Genomic DNA, 20,753 nt, shown 5'->3' on the forward strand with positions numbered 1-20,753 from the left:
AGTATTATTGTGGGAATCAACAAAGCCGCCACAAGCAAAATTAACAAAAACCTCTACCCCCGGGAAACCCACATTCTGGTGGGAAAGACAGACAGGAAAACAGGTCATTTCAGAGAGCAATAAAAACCTATACATCAAAAGGGGTGGAGGAGGAAATGGATGGAGAGTAAAGAAATGGACGGAGGCTGGGCAGAGGGAACAGCAGGTGCAAAGGCCCTCAGGTGGGCAGGGGGAGTCAAAGGGCACTGAACAGTCATACACAACGTTGGTGTCCTTCTCACTAAATTGGTGAGCGTATTTTTAGATGAACCAGATTATCTCATCACAGAAGCAGGCTCCGTACTGAATCTCAAATGTGGTACAAGATAGAATGTGATCGGGGACAGAAAATCCTTCAATTTTGATGCATGGAAACAAGAATCCAGTGTCAGTAGCAAATTCTCTGTTGTGGGGCAGGAATAAGGGAGAACTACCTGCTGGCAGAATTCCTCTTAGCTTTTCAGCTGGAAAGACAGCATACAGAGGAGTGCTGTTTCATAGAATACCAAGCAAGACTTTTGAGTGGCACTCCAAAGGCAGATGCCCCCTCCTTGAATCAAAATGAGAAGAAACCCCCACATATGGGGGAAATGCACCCCGTCCACACACAGAAGACAACTGATTGTCAAGTATGCCTCAGGGACCTCAGTTGGACTTGGTGCTGCCCTTTGGGACCAAAACCAGTCTTTGAATCATGCTGGTAGAGTTGACCCAGCAATTTCTGAATGTATTCACTGAAAACAGCAGGGCTCATACTAATCCCTATTTCCCAGCGGTGAATGCTTCGGGTGTGGACCGTGCCTGAGTCCAGCCACACTGGCCAGTGTCGCCTCCTTCTTGCACATCCCCAGCTGCTCTGTCAACAGTTGGGGGGGCCAAAAGAGCCTCGATGGTGACTCTTTTCCCCCTTCCCAGGCAGGGGGTGGGCGAGGTTGGAGGAGCAAGGAGTCTTCCACGGTGTATGTGTGCTCAGGAGCATGATTCTTCACGCAGGAGTCAGCTGCATCTGGTGGTTTCCGTGGGGCCACCAACAAAGGGAGTGTGTTGGACACACATCACCCAGTGTTAGGACACCCAGGCCCACATCTCCAGACTTCCTCCTCCTCCTGCAGGACAGGAAAGTCTGCTATTGAAAGTGTGGTCTATCTCCAGAGAGCCGAGTAAAAAGGACCCCTCCGACTCCACAGGAAACGTGACAGGATTTTGTGGACAGCAACAAGCGATTATCTTCTGACTCCTCATTTTATAATTAATCCCTATTGCAAATACAGGGGTTATGACTTAAGACATAGTGCTACCATCATTTGGCCTCCTGGGGGAGAAAATTGAATTACGAACAATGATTAAAAAAAAAAATTGGCAGCATAATCATGTGACTGTAGGTGTTGGCGTATAAGTGTTCCTGTTACTTCCTCAAAAAATAGAAGAGTCCAGTTCACCACTGTTGAAAGGTAAACCAGGTATGATAAATCAACTGTGTATTGTTTCCCAAAGTTACATAAGATTTCAAGAAAAAAATCTGACGTCTTACACTCACAGCAACTCCCATGCATAAGACATGATTCAAGTTAGTACACCCACATTTCCCAAGTGACATGTATCCAGGTCTCATTTATTAAGTTATATTTTCATTTGGGGAAAACAAGCTTTGTTCGGCTGCTGTGTGGTGCGTGTATAACCCTTAAGAGCCTACTATGATCTGGGATACCCAGAGTCTCCCCGGAGTCTGGACTCCCTGGATCTCCCTAGGACATGGTCCCTCCCTCCTGGCAGGTTCCCGGTATATAGAACCTGTTTTATCTAGCAGAGGTCTTCCAAGTGGGATGTATACACACAACTCCCCGCATGGAAGTGTATTTCTATTCTGGTCATTTAGGTGACACTTGGTTCATGTTGGGATGTTCTGTATTCAGAACAACCAAAGCTGGGGCGCCTGGGTGGCTCAGCCATTAAGCGTCTGCCTTTGGCTCAGGTCACGATCCCAGGGTCCTGGGATCGAGCCCTGTATCAGGCTCCCTGTTAAGCAGGAAGCCTGCTTCTCCCTCTCACAGTCTTCCTGCTTGTGTTCCCTCTCTTGCCATCTCTCTGTCAAATAAATAAATAAAATCTTTAAAAAAAAAAAGAAAAAAAAAGAACCAAAGCATGACAGTTTAGTAGAACTAATTCTTTTTTAAACATTCAACTGAAATGTTTTCAGGGGAAATTTTTTCAAGTTATACTGAATAAAACATCCAGTAAAAATTAATGGTTCCCATTAGAATTGATATGCATTTTTCTCTTAGGTACTTAAAGCCTATTTGAGTCATGTCATAAAATATTTATTCCATTAAACAGCCAATTCTCATCTCATGTCACCTTGGAAAACATATAATATTTTTCACCTCTGAGTAACAAAACAAAAACCTTTAATGTTGGAAATTGTCAGATGCCAGGGGCGCCTGGGTGACTCAGTTGGTTGAGCGACTGCCTTCGGCTCAGGTCATGATCCTGGAGTCCCGGGATCAAGTCCCACATCAGGCTCCCTGCTCAGCGGGGAGTCTTCTTCTCCCTCTGACCCTCTTCCGTCTCGTGCTATCTCTCATTCTCTCTCTCTCTCAAATAAATAAATAAAATCTTTAAAAAAAATTGTCAGATGCCAATTTAAGATGAGGATACAAAATTTTTCACTATGTTTTTGGGGCCTCCCAAACAAAAGTGTTTTAGAATTAGTATAATACACAAATATATACATACACACTCAGACCCTTTCTGTCTTAACTGGTTCCAAGATGTATGAAAAATTGTTTTAATAATTTCCTAAATCATAAAAGCGAATGGGAAAATTCACCCATTGGATCAGAAGTACATGTACTAAGCTTCTTGGTTAAGGTCCCGTTGTCCTGGGGAGTGGGGCAGGATGACCCTCAAATTTGCTCAGACGTTCTCATGCTCCGAAGCCGGGCTGTCCAGTATAATGCAAGTCACAGACATAATTTTACATTTCTATTAGTCATGTTTATAAAGTAAAAATAAACAGGTGCAATTAATTTTAACATTACACTTAACCCAATATAGCAAAAATATTATGATTTCGACATGTAGTCAAGGTAAAAAATTACTTGAGAGATTATTTTACATTCTTTTTTCACATAAAGTCTTCTAATCTGGTATTTTATGTTTACCACACGGCTCTATTCAGACTAGACACAGTTTGTTACCCACACACAGCTGGTGGGCACCATACTGAAGAGCCACACTTAGGACATCTGTACTTATCTCCTATGTGCCTGGAAAAAAAACCTGTATTCTCACATCATCAGCTCTTCAGACCATTACTTCAAGCTTGTCAGGGGTCTTGTTGAAATTTTCCATAGCTTTAGTTTCTTGTCTGCTTGATGAGAAAGATATACTAAAATGTCACAGTGCTTCTAGAATGTGTCCATTTTTCTCCTCATCCTGCTCAATTTGGCTTTATTTCTTTGGAGATTGTGTTGTTAGGTACATCCAAGTTTAGAATTGTTTTGTCATCCTGGTGATTCCTTCTTCATTTGTGATGACACTCTTTATTACTCATAGTGCTTTTTGACTCGAAAATCCGTTTGGTGGTTGTAGCTGAACTTAGATTTCTTTGTGCTGTTTTCCTGGTATATCTTTTTCTCCCCTCTTACATTCACACTTTTGAGTCTTTACTTATTAGATGTGGGTCCCGTGTGTACAGCACATAACTTTTTTCTTAATTCTCCTGATGATTCAGACAATTTTGCTAGTTCCTATTCTTTTCTTTTTTCAAAGATTTTATTTATTTATTTGACAGAGAGAGAGAGAGACAGCGAGAGCAGGAACACAAGCAGGGGGAGTGGGAGAGGGAGAAGCAGGCTCCCCGCAGAGCAGGGAGCCCAATGCAGGACTCGATCCCAGGACCCTGGGATCATGACCTGAGCCGAAGGCAGACGCTTAATGACTGAGCCACCCAGGTGCCCTTGCTAGTTCCTATTCTTCCCACAGCAAATCTTAACCATCAGGGAAATTCAAATCAAAACCACAACGAGATACCACCTTACACCAGTTAGAATGGCAAAAATTGATAAGGCAAGAAACAACAAATGTTGGAGAGGTTGGGGAGAAAGGGGAACCCTCTTACACTGTTGGTGGGAATGCAAGTTGGTACAGCCACTTTGGAAAAGTGTGGAGGTTCCTCAAAAAATTAAAAATAGAGCTACCCTATGACCCAGCAATTGCACTACTGGGTATTTACCCCAAAGACACAGATGTAGTGAAAAGAAGGGCCATATGCACCCCAATGTTCATAGCAGCAATGTCCGCAATAGCCAAACTGTGGAAAGAGCCAAGATGCCCTTCAACAGACAAATGGATAAAGAAGATGTGGTCCATGTATACAATGGAATATTACTCAGCCTTCAGAAAGGATGAATACCCAACTTTTACATCAACATGGAGATTATGCTAAGTGAAATAAGTCAAGCAGAGAAAGTCAATTATCATATGGTTTCACTTATTTGTGGAACATAAGGAATAGCAAGGAGGACATTAGGAGAAGGAAGGGAAAAATGAAGGGGGGGAACTGGAGGGGGAGACAAACCATGAGAGACTATGGACTCTGAGAAACTGAGGGTTTTAGGGGGTGGGGGACGGGTTAGCCCAGTGATGGGTATTAAGGAGGACACGTACTGCATGGAGCACTGGGTGTTATATGCAAACAATGAATCATGGATCACTCCATCAAAAACTAATGATGTATTGTATGGTGACAAAACAAAAGATTTTTTCTTTTTTTACGTAATCTCTACATCAAACATGGGGCTCAAACCTATAACCCCAAGATCAAAAGTCACATGCTCTTCTGAGACTGAGCCAGCCAGCTGCCCCCACAGCAAATCATATTTAAAAACATTTCTTAATAATTTCCCCTAATCTAAATCAACATTAAGCTTTTAGGTTTTATAAACTAATATAATCCACAAAGGGAGTCCTGACCTTACTTGAACTCTAACCCATTGTCTGGTTGGGGGTGTCTTCGGAGATATGGTGGTAGAGCTCAGGGAAGGTTTCCCCAAAGAGGTAGCATTCTGGGCAGATCCTGAAGGATAAGTATGCATTCAACCCCCATGACAAGGGAGGGAAAGGCATGCTAGGCAAAGAGAGATGGAGGCATCCGAGAGCTTGGTGTGCCTCCGTAGAGGTGGTAATGGTACCTCACATCTTCAGAGCACTTATTATGGCCCAAGAGCTGTTATAAGCACTCATCAAGTGTTCTCTCTTCTCAGCCTCAGCACTACTGACATTTTGGGCATGTTAGTTCTTTGCTAGAGGGGCTGTCCTGTGTGTTAGAGGTTTATAACACTGCTGGATGCCAGTCTCGCCCTACCCCAGTTTTGACAACCGAAAATGTCTCTGCCAAATGTCCTCTGGGGGTCAAAACCATCCCAGATTGAGAACCACTGCTCTCATCATATGGGGGCTGTACTATTATTATTTCTATCTTACAGGTGAGAAAATGTCAGTTGTCCACAGTTACACAACCAGGATGGTAATCCCAGGATCTGAACCAGGCTGCTTCTGTCCTTAACCACCACACCACATGGCAAGCTTCCTGCCTAGGCTCCGTGCTCACTGGGGTGCAAAGAAGAGTAGGAGACAAGAAAGGAGGGGTAAGCTAGGGGCAGCTCAGGTGACAGGGCCTCTGACAAAGTGAGGGACCAGGGGCTGTGGGAGCCCAGAAGTGGCTCATTAATGCAGTGCAAGGGAGGACAGGTCCTGTAGGCTTCCTAGAGGAAGTACATCCACATGGCTACCTGGATGAGACATAGGAATCGGTGTGGTGAGGAGGGGTGACGGAGGGAGAGTCTGCAGAAAGAGAGGACGGGATGTGCAAACACCTGACAGAACTAAGTTACTTCACTGGCAATTGTGTGGGACCTGCCAGAGGCTCAGGAGGCTGAAAAGTCATCAGGCGCTTGGTTGCAAACACCAGGTTGAGGGACTCAACCTTACCCTGCAAGTGATGAGAAGCTAGTCTTCTGCCCTCTCCAGAAGCCCCCGACACCAACTTACAGTCTTTTCCACTGGAATATTAATATGTTGCAACAAACAAAACATAAATTTTTTGCAAAGTATCCATAAGGAACTTCTGCCCAAACCGTGCCAGCTTGGTGGTGAATGTGGCCACTGAGGACTAGAGGGACTGGTCCAGTTCTCAACACTACCAATTACTGCTGCCCCAGGCAAGTGACCTAAGGAACCAGAACACCCCAGCCCCAAGCATTTACTAAGCCCCGAGCACTGGTCTTAATGCTTTACATAGGTTAACTCATTTAATTCTTTAACCCAACAATGCTATTATCATCCCCACTGGAGAGATGAGGACACTCAAGCACAGAAAGTTTTCATCACTTACTCAAGGTCACACAACTAAGCAAGTGGCACAGGGAGTCAACTGGCAGGCTGGCTTTCACATCCTCCTTTTGTCAATGATGTCCAGTTTGAGGTGAACCTTTTTATCAATTTCTCAGCTGAAAGTATGTGGGCGGTGTTGAGATCTGCTCAAATATTTAGTGAAAGCAACTTGCAAAGTAGGAGACTAAAACCAACACAGAAACACATGAATTTGTACACCAGTTTTTGGGTGAGAAAACCAATGTACCTCACAGCAGAATACCACTTAGGCCAGGGTTCCTCAGCTTTGGCACTGTTGTTTTGAACAGGGTAATTCTTTACAATGAGAGGCCATCCTGTACACATTATGTTTGGCAGCATCCTTGGCCTCTACCTACCAAACACCAGTCACACCCTTCCCCTGCTTCCTTGTTGTGACAACCAAAAATGTCTCCACAGAGTGCCAAATGTTCTCTGAGGTACAAAACCACCCCCAAACTGAGAACTGACTTACAGACTATCAGTAGGTTGCCTGAGGTTTGGCAACTCTCACCCCACTCCTCGCTTTCAAAGAAAAATTAGGCCTGGTCACGAAAGGAAAGGCATCCCTGGTTATGAAAACTAAATGGGATGAAAATAATGAAAGTTTACTGCTTGGTGAACAAACACTTTCCATATTACCTCATTTATCTTCACAGTCTATGAGGCAAATTCTGTTATTACCCCCACTTTACAGAGGAGGAATTTGACAGGTTGCCTGGAAATGCAGAGTACATCCAATTGCTCAGTAAGCGCTGCTCTTTCCCCCACGTCCTGGCTCGCAGGACTTGTAACGTCTGGGCCCCTGCAGCCCCGGACATCTGGTCCCTCCACGTCAAGCTTCATCATCCTTATCTCCCCAGCCACGCCTGACACTCCTATGTCCCCCAGGGCAGGACCTGGAACACAGGAAGACTCAGGACATCACTAACGTACGAGCCCGATGACCCGGGTTCAACCCTCTTGACAGCTGCAGACGCTCAAACGTCCCCCATCACCCTTCACTCTCAATCCTCCCTATCAAGGGCCTCACAGGCGTAGAGACAAGAGAACCTCGGAATATAACACGCAGGAGAGAAGGCAATTTGGGGGCTGGAAAGCGAATGAGGGGAGCAGGGCTCTGGCTGACTCCTGGGAGAATGCACCCCAACCCTGGGAACCTTCCATCTCATGGGTCTCACCTGCCCTCCATCCCGAGCTCTGTCTTCAACCCCACAAGGCTGGAGGTGTGCACACTTGTCACTGAGCCACACCGGTGCGCAACTGTTCACCCGGGTCACTCCCCGAGCCTGGCGCGCGCGTGAAGTGCAAACCGCTCCTGTCAGCTCCGCGCACGCACAACCCCCCAGCCCGCACAATCGGGGCTCCCCGCGCGGGCGCGCACCCACTCCCACTCCCGTGGGGTGCGCGTAAAAGCCCACCCCGTGTCCCGGGCAACGCGGCCCAATCCCTGCAATCTGCGCAGTGCACGTGCTGCCTCTCCCTTGCGCACCCCTATTCCTTTCTCCCCCAACCCCGACGACTCTCCACTCGCATCTCAAATCCTATCATACTCCCCTAAGGGCAGAAAACCTAAAAAGCATCCGTCCCTGTTTTAGAATAAAGTGCATAGAGCGAGGTAGCCCTTACAAACCTGACGTCCCTGCTTTTGCGCAAGCGCAAACGACAGACGCGGCGGTCTGTCCTGGAGCACTCTGGGAGCCGTGGGCGGAGCGCCTGACGCAGCTGCGAGGCTCTCTGGGTGTGGGCCCAGCTGGTCCCCGAGCACTAGGCGCTTCGGGCCAAACCGCACCACCGGCAGCCGGGAGTCGTCGGCGGGTAAACCCAAAGCCTTCTGGGAGTCGTAGTCCCTTCACTCGCTTCCGCGTTTTCTCGGAGCCTGGACTTTCCTGCGCGGGTTCTACTCAGGTGAGTTCTTCCTTCCTCGGCGCGCCGATCCTGGCCCTTTGTCGTACTCCCGTGTAGCAGTTGAGGATCTCCATATCGCTCTCCCACGCATTCCGGTAGGCATCCCTGGAGATACGGCACTCCTCTCCGTGATCCCCCAACGGTCTCTGGCGACCCTCGGCACTGGAGGGCCCTAAGCAGCTGGTGTCCCGGCTGATCCGCTTTAGGACTCTGCCTCTGTTCTGACTCCTTCTAGTTTCCACCCCCCAACCTGAGGGCGGTTCCAAGCACCCTCCTCTATCCTGGGTACAACCTAGAGTGATCAGGGCTGGCGTGGGGGGCGTCAGGCGGCCGTGGGAGCCCAGAGGAGGCGCCAGACCCAGCCCGGGGTTCAGGAAAGACTTCCAGAGGAAAGGACCTCAAAATTTACCATGCCCAAACAAAATTACAGATTCTCTGGCCTAAACCTACGCCTCTCACAGTATTTGCCTGTTCTCCCTTCTTCCCCACCTCCTCCCCACGAAATGAATGGTCCCACTGTCCTTCAACTGCAGAAGCCAGAAGTTGAAGCTTGAAGTTGTCAGTCCTCTCTGCTTCTCTCACCTACTGCCTCGCTCAACCAAGTCTTGTGTGAGACCCACCTGCTCTATTTCCAGAAGAGATCCAGAATCTGACCACTTCTCTCCACCTCCACTGCCTCTGCTCAGCCCTAAGCCACATTTTTGTTCATCTGATCATTGCAGGAGCCTCCTTACTGGTCAGCTCTAGCCACTCTCCAACCTCTATTCACACGCAGCAGCCGGAGGGATCTTGTTAAAATTTAAATCAGGTCCTGTCACTCCATAGCTTACAACCATCCAATGGTTCCCATCTCATTCAGAATAAAATCCAAGCTCCTCGCCCTGCCAACCTCCAAGCCCTGGATCCTCTCCCCGCCTCAGCCATAACTCACTTTCCAAACAACTGAACATAGGCCCTGCCCTTCGGGTCTTTGCATTTGCTATTAACTCTGTCTTGGAACATTCTTCCCACCCTGATCTAATGCCCGACTCCTTCTTGTCGTTGTGGCCTCAGCCCAGAGGATAATTCCTTCATATTACTCCTTATGTTTGTAAAGTATTTTGGTTATTTACTTATCCATGGGTTCGCGCCTCCCTGCAACCGTTCCTATTTTGATCACTGCTGTCCCGGTGCCTAACGCATGTTGGGTAGATGGGAGGCAATGAATGGATACCTGTGGAATGGACAAATGAATAATGAACGTTTAAGCTGAGACTTGAAGGTACCAAGCTTGCACAAGTGCTGGGAGAGTATTCCAGGCAATGGGTGTACTCAGTGCTATCCAGGCCACCTCCCCGGAGGCTACGACCCCCGCAAACCAGAATCCGTACGTAACCTGCCTCCCCTCTCTCCCTGTCCAGGAGAAGCCAACTCCTCCCGGCCCGCCCGGAACCCGCGATGCCCGCCCCGCAGTGCGCCTCCTGCCACGCGGCGCGCGCTGCCCTCCGCCGCCCGCGCTCCGGTCAAGCGCTGTGCGGGGCCTGCTTCTGCACCGCCTTCGAGGCCGAGGTGCTGCACACGGTGCTGGCGGGCCGCCTGCTGCCGCCCGGCGCGGTGGTGGCCGTGGGGGCCTCCGGCGGCAAGGACTCCACGGTGCTGGCGCACGTGCTGCGCGAACTAGCGCCGCGCCTGGGCGTCTCGCTGCGCCTGGTGGCCGTGGACGAGGGCATCAGCGGCTACCGCGACGCGGCGCTGGCGGCCGTGCGACGCCAGGCGGCGCGCTGGGACCTCCCGCTCACCGTCGTGGCCTACGCAGACCTCTTCGGGGGCTGGACGATGGACGCCGTGGCCCGCAGCACCGCCGGCTCCGGCCGCAGCCGCGCCTGCTGCACCTTCTGCGGGGTGCTGCGGCGCCGCGCGCTGGAGGAAGGGGCGCGCCTCGTGGGAGCCACGCACATCGTGACGGGTGAGCGCAGGCACTGCAGCCGAGGGGCGAGGGGCCGGCACCTAAAGGGCCTGGGCCCGGGTCCAAGAAGTGGTGAAGGAGACGCTGGGTGTGCCCTGGGTGGAGGCTGTCCACGAGGTGAAGGGGATATGCATGCCCGCTGAAGGTGTGTGAAGTGAAGTACGGGCACAGTACGCGTGCATGCCTGGGATGGGCGCTGCATGCTTTTGAGTCACTGCCATCACATTGGCAGCTAGAAGGGTGGAGGGGTACTCTCTGGGGGCTGTGGTTCCCTGCATTTTAAAAAATGGCATTCTTTGTGTCTCCCCTCACAAAAGGAGGCGAGTGAAGTGGTACCACCCATCGGAAGCCAACTGTAGTCTGAAACGCAACTATCTTTGAACTGCTTTTCTCTGTCGGCCTCTCCTCTCTGCTAACCCTTATTCTCTCCCGGTCATTACTTCCACACATAATCCTTGACCATTTACTGCGTACCAGATACAAGCTACGTAGCCCAGAGCATTACCTAACCGCAGTTACCTCTTCTGTAAAATGGGCTTATTAATAATATCGAGGTCCCAGGGTTGTTGGGAATTAGATGAGTTATGTGTAGGCACTTAGACCAGAGACTGGAAACAGGAGGCATTACAGAAATGTTTGCCATCGTGATGACACACAAGACAGTCTCTGTTCCTGCTCTTCTGTCACATGCATAATTATAACCTGAGAAGTGCTACTAAAGAAAATCACACTTTGCCAGGTTATAGCCGGAGCACCCAGTGAAGGGAGAAGAGTAGGGGTTAGGAAGCATTTCCAGAGTGAGCGAAGACCTGAAGGCCACCCAAGTAACCAGTGAAGGTCGGACAGAGGGTCGGGTTCTGAGCAGAGGAAACAGCTTATACAAAGGCCCTGAGGAGGGTTAGTATGGCCAGTTGGAGAAGCCCTAAGAAGACCAGTGTTTTACTGTCTGGACTATACAGACTCAAGTATAAGATGACAAGATGCAGAATAAGTAGAGATTTAGCTTATGTTTTTATGGTGATTGTTGTGTAAATATTCCCTTACTTCCTCCCTGGTCTTTCTAAATTCCGCGATCTGCATTCCCAGAGGCACTGAGACAAGAGCTCGCTTGAGAATCTCCATTAACGGTTAAATGCCATTTTGACTTCTGTGCAGTAGTAGGAAGCACACTTCTGAGACTGAAATGGTACTTGTAGCGTAAAGCACTTTTACTACCTTCGTGAGAAGGCAACTAGCACAGGGCCTGGTTGGCCATAAGTGGGTGGCAAAGGAGGGCACCCCGAGTTGCTCCCCGGAAGTCTGTGTGTGTTCTCCTCTTGTTTCTCACTGTGACCACCTCCAGCCTCCACCTGGCTGTGCCATGGTGCCCAGGGGTCTCCATGGCCCTGTGTGGCCCTCCGTGCTGTTCCCCACACCCCTCTGCATCTCTCTGGGTCCTGGCTGCCCCACAGGGTCTGGGGTGTGAGGCCTCCAGGGCCTGGTCACCTTCTGCCACTTTCCATCCCCTCCCCATCTCTCTCTGGGTCCTGGGGGTGGGGTCTCCCTGGCCGGGTGGCACACTCCGTGCCACTCTGCAGGCCCCTCCCCGTCTGGCTGGGTCCTGGCTGCCCCACGGTGGCGCCCCCACCTCACCTGCTCTCCCTCTCTCCCCCTCTCCCCCAGGCCACAACGCCGACGACATGGCAGAGACCGTGCTCATGAACTTCCTGCGGGGCGACGCGGGGCGGCTGGCCCGGGGCGGGGGCCTGGGCTCGCGGGGCGAGGGGGGCGCACTGCCGCGCTGCCGCCCCCTGCAGCTGGCCTCGCAGAAGGAGGTGGTGCTGTACGCGCACTTCCGCCGCCTCGACTACTTCTCGGAGGAGTGCGTCTACGCGCCCGAGGCCTTCCGCGGCCACGCGCGCCACCTGCTCAAGCTCCTGGAGGCGGCGCGGCCGTCGGCGGCGCTGGACCTGGTGCACTCGGCCGAGCGCCTGGCCCTGGCCCCGGCCGCGCGGCCGCCGCCCCCCGGCGCCTGCTCCCGCTGCGGGGCGCTGGCCAGCCGCGCGCTCTGCCAGGCCTGCGCCCTCCTGGACGGCCTGCAGCGCGGCCGGCCCCGCCTGGCCATCGGCAAGGGCGGCGGGGCGCGCGACGAGGAGGGGCCGCCACCCCCGCCGCCCAGCGACCCCGGTTCTGCGCCGGGCCCCGCCGACGGGGAGTGCGGGGCGGCCTGTAAGGAGCGCTGCGAATAAACCCCCTCCGCCCGGGCTTCGGTGTGAGGTTGGGAGGGGGACGGACGGGACCGGTTACCCGTGACCCCGCAGAAGCTGAGGCCTGGACTCCTGGGACCGAGGTAAGAGGGGTTGGGACGTGGACTCTTGGATCTAAAAGAGAAGAGAACTGAACAACTTTCCATTCCCAACCAGTGGAAATTAGGGGGCTGCTTACTTAGTACTCTGCCCAGGTCTGGGCATGCTCAGGATAGTCCAAGCCTTCTTGAGCACCTACTGTGTGTCATGATTGGCTGTAGGTGAGATTAGCAAAACCACTTGACTTGGTGGGCTCTGGTCATTTACAGTAACCACGATGCTTATCTTTGAGCGCTGCGCGTACTGCAGACGCCACAAGGTCTCATTTCATCCAAACCACACACAATCTCATTGGCCTGAGGTCACCTAGCTGGAGATGGACAGAACTGGGGGCCCCCACCCAGACCTGCACCTGGAGCTCTTCAAGACGGTGGATTTGCTCCCCACCCCCCCGAAATCTCTCCTAGTGTCTCTGTGTGATGGGTGAGGAGCAGCTGGGTGGGCTCCCCAGACCTCAGATTACGGAGGCAGAGCTGGATGAGCCTGGGTCAGTGACTTAACCTTTCTGGTCTTCGGTTTCCTCCTCTGAAATGGAATTACACCCCTCCACCCCCCATCAAAGCGCTGTTGTGAGGATTTGATAGTGTGCTCAATATATGGTGGCCAACTTTGTGGGTCATATTACATTATGGCCACCAGGGGGCTCTGGGTTTCAGATTTGCTACCCTGTGCTTCCAAGAGGGTGTGAGGCCCAGAAAAGCTTCCAGCAGGACCCCTGGGGAGAGACTTGGCATTCTCAGTCCCCCCTCCAAGTTTTGCTGGCCTGGTCCCTTGTCAGGAATGCCCTGTCTTTGCCGTCTTCCTTCTCAAAGCCTCCAGGGTATTTCTAGAAGCCTTCCTCTCTCTTCTCACCTGCCCAGCCCGGGACATAGGATTCTTCCCAAGTCCCAGCCCCCAGGTCCTGCCCTCATGTGCCATCCACACTCTGGTTCTTGTTCTCCCTGACTGAGGTTTGAGGGCAGATCTCCCACCCCACCAGATAACCAACATCATTTATTCAATATGTACTGAATCCCTAATGTGTGCAGGGGCATTTCTAAGCATTGTTGAAAAAAAAAACCTCTTACTCAAGTCTCCTGGCTGGCTCAGTCAGTGGAGCATGCAACTCTTGATTTGGGGGTTGTGAGTTCGAGCCCCACATTGGGTGTAGAGATTACCAAAAATAAATAAACTTTTAAAAAATCCGTCTCACTCATGGAGCTTACAGTATTGTGGGAGAGGGGCAATAGACAAATCAGGATGTAATGTGACGTCTGATGATGCATGCTATGAATAACAAAGCAGCTTAAGGGGAAAGGGTGTGAAGGGGGTGCTAGTTCAGTTTGGGAGGTCAAGGCCTTTTTGAGAAAGTGACTTGAACAGAGCCCGAAATAAAGCAAGGGAGGTTTCTAGCTATGACAGAGAATCTCATGTCAGAACACTGCCACTGAGATCAACTGGAAAAGAAAAAATAGATCTATAACAAAGCAAGCTATCTGAAGACATCAAAGAGCTACCAAGGCAGTCAGGATCCCACTGAAGAGGCTCATTCTGCTGCAGGGGCCAGAAAGCTGAGGAACAGGCAGAAAGCATAGGCTAAGAAGTTGGGGATCTGAGCAGAGCTTTCAACAGTGTCATGGGACAGGAGACAGGATTAGAGTCCGGGACTAGGTAGGCAGGGACTCGAGGGGCCAGAATCTGGGGTGACGGGTAGAGCACTGAGGTCATCCAGACACTGTGTTCATATTTTCCCCTGGACAGTTTCATGGAACCGGGTAAATAAAGTTTGATGTTCAGGGTCTCATACAAAATAGAGGCCCAGTAAGCACCTGTTAGGACCCAAGTAAGGTCACAGAAGTAAGGGTCACCTGGAAGTAGACCTACCCACAAAAACACCAGAACCTAGCTTCAAACACACTCAATCCCAGACCAGGTGAAGATCCCTACTCTGTCTGCTTGCCAGAAAGCAAAAGTTAGGGTAGCCCTGGCCACTGAGCCTGTTTACCCTTATGTTGATAAAAATTAAATTTAGTGGTGCCTCAGTCAGTTAAGCATCTGACTCTTGGTTTCAGCTCAGGTCATGATCTCAGGGTCTTGGGATGGAGCCCTGAGTAGGGCTCCGGGCTCAGCAGGGAGTTTCTCTCCCTCTGACCCTCTCCCCACTTATGTGCGCTGGGAGAAGGTCTCTCTCTCTAAAATAAACAAATCTTTAAAAAAAATTTTAATTTAATTCAAAACTCAGTTCCTCAGTCACACTAAACACACGTGACGTGCTCCATAGCTGCACACGGCTGGTGGCTGCCATACCAAACCATGCAGATACACTCTTCCCATCATCACAGAACCTTCCTTTGTGCAGTGCTATTCTAGAGATTTCTAGTATCCAGGGGGGCAAAATTTCCACCTGAGCCTCAGAAAATCCCTACAATTTTTCATACAAAATACCTGACCTTCAATTTAAAAATCTGCCAGGGGATAGGACAAAATGATGGTGTACGGAGAGAAACAGCATAGACATCTCAGGTGATCCAGATGCAGGAGTTTCAGGCATGGACTTGAACCGCTGTCACCATGCTCAATAAGACACTAAAATGGAAAATGTCGTTGTTGAATTGGAGTAACTTTAAAAAGCACCAGGCAGGATCGAATAACCAATACAAGACTTACCCTCCCAATGCAAACAAGTATAAAACTGTACATAACGTGTGGGGCAGTTCACTGTCTTGCTCCCCATGCAGGTCGTCTTCCCTGATGACCAACACCAGCCTCAAGCCCACCACCACCCACCTGGCCATGTGCTCACAGAGGCAACAGCTGCTCAGAGAACTACCTGGGAGCTCCCACTTTGGGCTCCCATGTTGGCAGCTGGACATTCTCTGCAAACTCTGTCATGTCCCTCCCCCTGCCACACCTGTGCTTCGGATGATGCTCTCTCTTCCCAGCCTGCCCCCTCCGGAACCCTTCTCCCCAGTGATGACCAGGGAGGTGAAGGCTGAGCTGCAGAACTGGCGTAACCTATCATGGGGGCCCCTCCCCTCCCACTCCCCACTCATGTTGCCTCATTCCAAGTGCATTTCTACCCCCTCAGAATATGGATGGAGGGGTGCCGCATCCTCTCAGAATTCTTGGACCACCCTCTTGGAGCAGGAGCATCTGGGGGCCAGGACTTACCTGAAACTGAATCTTCTCTCCATTCTGGCTCTTAGCCCAGACCTGGTCAGACACGAAGCCTCCAGAAAAGCTGAACCCGGACTCATCTGCAGGGATCCCTAGGGCCCGCCCACCACTAGAACTAAGAGCTGGGGCCCTGGCTCCCACCCTAGACTTGGCTGTGATGTTTGCAGGTTTCTGGTGTCGATCTGAACTCAGGACCTGTATGTGGCTCATTCTCAGGTTTCCCCGGGGCCTGGCAAGTCCCTCATCTTCAGAATGAGTCCTCACGTCTCAACGGTTCTGTTAGCTCCATGAGGCCTCCCCTATGGTACCTATTGGACCTTTCCTCCTTACCCATCACCGTTTCCCCTGACCTTGAGGCCTGACTGAGGCCTTCCCCTCATCTGAATATTTACCTTCATATACAATGAAGGAAAACTTAGAATTATCTCTGTGACCCACCGGCTCCCAATACAACACCTCAACCAGACTTTTGATGCTTCATTCCTTCAACGGAGCTGAAACCAAGCTCGCCATAGCACCAGGCACAGAGCAGGATCACAAATCACGTGCTGTCATCGAGTTCCTTGGCAGTACAAGGAAGGGATTAAAAGCAGAGCAGGTACACCTGCGTGGCTCCGTCGTTAAGCGTCTGCCTTCGGCTCGGGTCATGATCCCAGGGTCCTGGGATCGAGTCCTGCATTGGGTTCCCCACCGAGCGGGGAGCCTGCTTCTCCCTCTGCCTCTGCCTGCAGCTCCCCCTGCTTGTGCTCTCTCTGACAAATAATAAAATCTTTAGGAAAAAAAAGGCACAAGCAAATATCAACACACTGGAAAGTGAGGGGAGGGAGGGGAGGAGCGGGACACAGGTTTTCTGGAGGGGGCGAAGGCAGAATCAGCTCTCGGGGGCAAGTCACCCCGTGTTGTGTGCGAAATGCATTGTGTCTCTGAAGTTAACTAAGCTCCCAGGATGTTTTCAGAGGGAGATTAAAGAGAAGCTTGGACGTCCTCAAGCCAGTACCTCTGTCCCTTAAGAGTATCACGCCGGTCCCATTCCCCGGCCCTCCTCCCTCTGCATCTGAGGCAGGTCAGGGATCTGCCTCCAGGGGGCGCTCCACCCATCATGCCAGACCTGGGGACCTCCCAGCCCAAGGGTTGGCGCTGTCCGTGGTTCTGGAGCATAGCTGGGTAAGTTCAAGAAACCCCAGTTCTGCTAAGGACCCCAATCCACAGGCACAAGGTCCTGAGCCCTAGGCCAGTAGGGCATCTAAGACGGAGCGGTTTCAGAAAGGCTGGGTCCCTCCTGGGAAGGAGGATCCAGAAAAAGGGGTGGGAGTGGGCTGGGCTCATCTCTGTGTTTTCCACTCAGCCCTTTTGTTGCCTTAACATTCTTTCGACCTTGTGGACCCAGCCTGGCGAAGGGACAGGAACAAGGTCTTCTCTAAGGTTTGATTATTCTCATGCTGCTGGTCCTTGGCCCACACTTTTTTTTTTTTTTAAGATTTTATTTATATTAGAGAGAGCGCACACACAAGACAGGGAGCGGCAGGCAGGAGGAGAAGCAGACTCCCGACTGAGCAGGGAGCCCGATGCAGGACTCAATCCCAGGACCCCAAGATCATGACCTGAGCCAAAGGCGGATGCTTAACCGACTGAGCCATCCAGGCGCCCTAGACCACTCTTTAAGCAGTAAGTCTGTGCCCGGATCTCCCCTTGAGTGGAGGATAGGAAAGAGGTGGGTGTTCACTGGAGCGCCTCCTGTGCCAGACTCAGGACTGTGCCTTTATTATAACAACACCTTGCCCCAATGAACCCTCACAACCACCCCTAGAGAGGACTGGCTAACAATTCTCTTCATTTGGCAGAGTGGGAAACTGACACTCGTGGTATGCAACCTTCACAGGGTCTCACATCATTGATGCACATTTGGAAGCTGGGATTGTGACCCACACATGCTTGATGCCATAGAGAATGATTCCTGAATCCACTGCGCTCTGGTCTCAGAAAAGCTGATGATGCACACTACGAGGTGTTTTATTTATAAGGGATAGAGAACCATCAGACAATAGTCCAGGACTGATGGTGGTTGCAGACAGCAGGAGAGACCTCCATAGGGAGAGTCTAAAGGGATCACGATCATGTCTCCAAGGACCAGCCCCTATGCCATCTTCCAACCAGTTCAGGAGACTCTGCTGCTAATGGACATGTAACATACTCACTAGTAGTGACAGAGTGGATTTCACTTAGCATTTGCCACCAGAATGTCCCTAGAAGAGGAAGTTCCCCAGTGAACTTCTATCTTAGGGAAGCTACCAAGCTTGTCAGGCCACCACCAAGAATTAAGATCTCAGTGTGTCCTACACAGAGGGTAGTTTTTGAGAATGTGAGGCCAGCTATGGAGAAGCAGGGGACTGGGGAAGAAGCTGAACCTAAGGGGACAGAATGTGCAGAAATTTGTTTAAAAAAACCAAAAAACAAAACAAAACTCCGGGACACCTGGCTGGTTCTGTCAGAGAAGCATGCAGTTCTTGACCTCAGGGCTGTGAGTTCGAGCTCTACCCTGGGTGTAGAGATTACATAAAAATAAAATCTTTAAAAAAAAAAAAAACAACCACCCTCGTATCACCCCCTACCTGTCAGAATGGCTAAAATAAAAAACACAAGAGGGCTCCTGCCTGGCTCAGTCAGAAGAGCATGCTACTTTTGATTCCCGGGGTCCTGAGTTCGAACCCCGTATTGGGTGTAGAGATGACTAAAACAAAATAAACTTTTTCCCCCAAAGATTTTATTTATTTGAGAGATAGTGAGAGAGAGCACGAGCGGGGAGGAGAGGGAGAAGCAGGCTCCCCGACGAGCAGGGAGCCCGACGTGGGGCTTGATCCCAGGACCCCAGGATCACAACCTGAGCCACAGGCAGATGCTTCATCGACTGAGACATCCAGGCACCCCTAAAACAAAATAAACTAAAACAAAACAAAACCAAGACCAAAAACAAGAAACAAGCGTTGGAGAGGCTGTGGAGAAAAAGGAACCCTCAGGCACTGTAGGTGGGGGAATGCAAACTCGTACAGCCACTGTGCAGAACAGTATGGAGGTCCTCAAAAAGTTAAAAATAGAACTACCCTAGTATCCAGTAATTGCACTACTGAGTATTTACCCAAAGAATACAAAAACACTAATTCCAAGATACATGCACCCCTACATTTACACCATTATTTACAATAACCAAATTATGGAAGCAGCCCAAGTGTCCATTGGTATATGAATAGATAAAGAAGATGTGGTATATGTATACAGTGGAATATTAGCCATAAACAAGAATGAAATCTTGCCATTTGCAACAACATGGATGGAGCTAGAGGGTGTAATGGTAAGTGAAATTAAGTCAGAGAAAGACAAATGCCACATGATTTCACTCATATGTGAAATTTGAGAAACAAGACAAATTAACAAAGAAAAAAAGAGACAAACCAAAAAACAGACTCTTAACTAGGGAGTGAAGGTGATTAAGAGTACACTTACCATGATGAGCACAGAGTAGAGAATTGTTGAATCACTATACTGTACAGCTGAAATTAATAAACATTGTATGTTAACTATACTGGAATTAAAAAAAAAAAACCCACAGGCACAAAATAGCATCATTTAGGCCAAATCCCCAAACGGGGACTTAATGCATAATCTAACTGCAGTTTCACTCTCCTATAACCAGGGCTCAGGGGTTCAGGAGCAGCTGGTTCCAGGAGTCCCAAACAGACCGGGTTCAGCCACTCCAAAGGCAGAGACACAAGTGGTGGTGAAACAAGACAGGAATTTACTCCAGGAAGGCCAAGTCCGGGACAACCGCGGACTAACGTCGCAAAGACTGTCTTCAGAGAGCTGAAAAATCTTCCTAGGTTTATAGTAGGAAAACGTGGGGGCGCCTGGGTGGCTCAGTTAAGGGTCTGACTCTTGATTTCGGCTCAGGTCACCATCTCAGGGTCGTCAGATCGAACACTGCATCGGGCTCCGCGTCTGCTTGAGATTGTCTTTCTCTGCCCCTCTCTCCCCACCCCCACCCTGCACACACACTTCTGCTCTTTCTCTAAAAAAAGAAAGGAAAGAAAATGTTGGAGGAAGGGCACTGGGAACGTGCTGCTCGGCAGGAAGGGTCAAGGCGATCATTGTCTTGCGGTCAGTCAGGCTGGGTCTCCCTGGCTCAGGGCAGTTGTTATTGCTTAAGGGGATAGTTTCACTTTCCACCAAGGGATGATCCCCCCCACCCTCCAAGGTCTTTTGCCTGAGTTAAGAGATAAGCTGGAATGAAGATCTTAATCAATTAGAAAGTACAGACTGAGGTCAAAGTGGAGGTGGTTGGCATCCTCTGTCATTCCACCAGAAATGTAGTCCTAACCGGTCAGTCAGGAATTTATTGATCAGTGCCAGTGAGTCTGCCACAAGGGCCCCTCCATCCCCCAAAGGAAGATGAGGTCATCTGCAGAAAAAGACCCCTTACCTTCACCTCCCCACAGAAGGGAAAGCAGCCTCGCCTGGACTGATCCTTTTCTCTTGCTAATACCTGTCTTGCCCCACCTCCTTCTAGAAAAATTTCCATTTTGTACCTCAGTTAAAGCCTAATGTCAGGCGCTTACAATCAGAAAAGCTCACTGGGCACTGGTACTGCAGTGCTGCTAGGGAAGTTTGGGCTGTTTTCGTTTTAGTGCTTTCTTGAAAAAATAAGTAAATAAATAAATTATAAATTAGTCCAACTTTAGAGGAGGGGAGAGGATGAGCTCTTTCTTCCGTCCAGGCTCTCAGCCGGGGTGTGTGCAAGGACTTCAGGTGTGAAGGCCCAGCCAGCGTCTGCCAGGTGAAGCAATGAGGCAGAGCCTCCAAGGGCGGGATCTCAAATCGCACAGCTGTGGGTTAGAACACAGAGGCTGTAAAGAAGAAAGCGGAGGGAAGTGCAGTTGGGTGGTGCTAAAGACCAAAAA

The 20,753-nt window shown here is 50.3% G+C and overlaps 1 protein-coding gene across 2 annotated transcripts; it reads left to right on the top strand.

Moving 5' to 3' along the window:
• The first annotated feature begins 8,297 nt into the window (after positions 1 to 8,297).
• On the top strand, positions 8,298 to 13,832 carry LOC114199567 (cytoplasmic tRNA 2-thiolation protein 1). Of its 2 annotated transcripts, none has more exons than XM_028091521.2 (3): positions 8,298 to 8,358; positions 9,759 to 10,303; positions 11,966 to 13,832. In XM_028091521.2, the coding sequence occupies exons 2-3, from the start codon at positions 9,796 to 9,798 to the stop codon at positions 12,529 to 12,531; spliced, it is 1,074 nt and encodes a 357-aa protein (XP_027947322.1). In that variant the 5' UTR covers positions 8,298 to 8,358; positions 9,759 to 9,795; the 3' UTR covers positions 12,532 to 13,832. The 2 variants fall into 2 exon arrangements, with proteins under 2 accessions (XP_027947322.1, XP_027947324.1); XM_028091523.2 differs by lacking the exon at positions 8,298 to 8,358 and adding an exon at positions 8,375 to 8,453.
• Positions 13,833 to 20,753: the final 6,921 nt, after the last annotated feature.

The sequence above is a fragment of the Eumetopias jubatus genome, unplaced genomic scaffold (genome assembly GCF_037043125.1).
Source record: "Eumetopias jubatus isolate StellerSeaLion01/CBP00866 unplaced genomic scaffold, mEumJub1_p1.0 scaffold_10, whole genome shotgun sequence".
Lineage (NCBI taxonomy): Eukaryota > Metazoa > Chordata > Mammalia > Carnivora > Otariidae > Eumetopias > Eumetopias jubatus.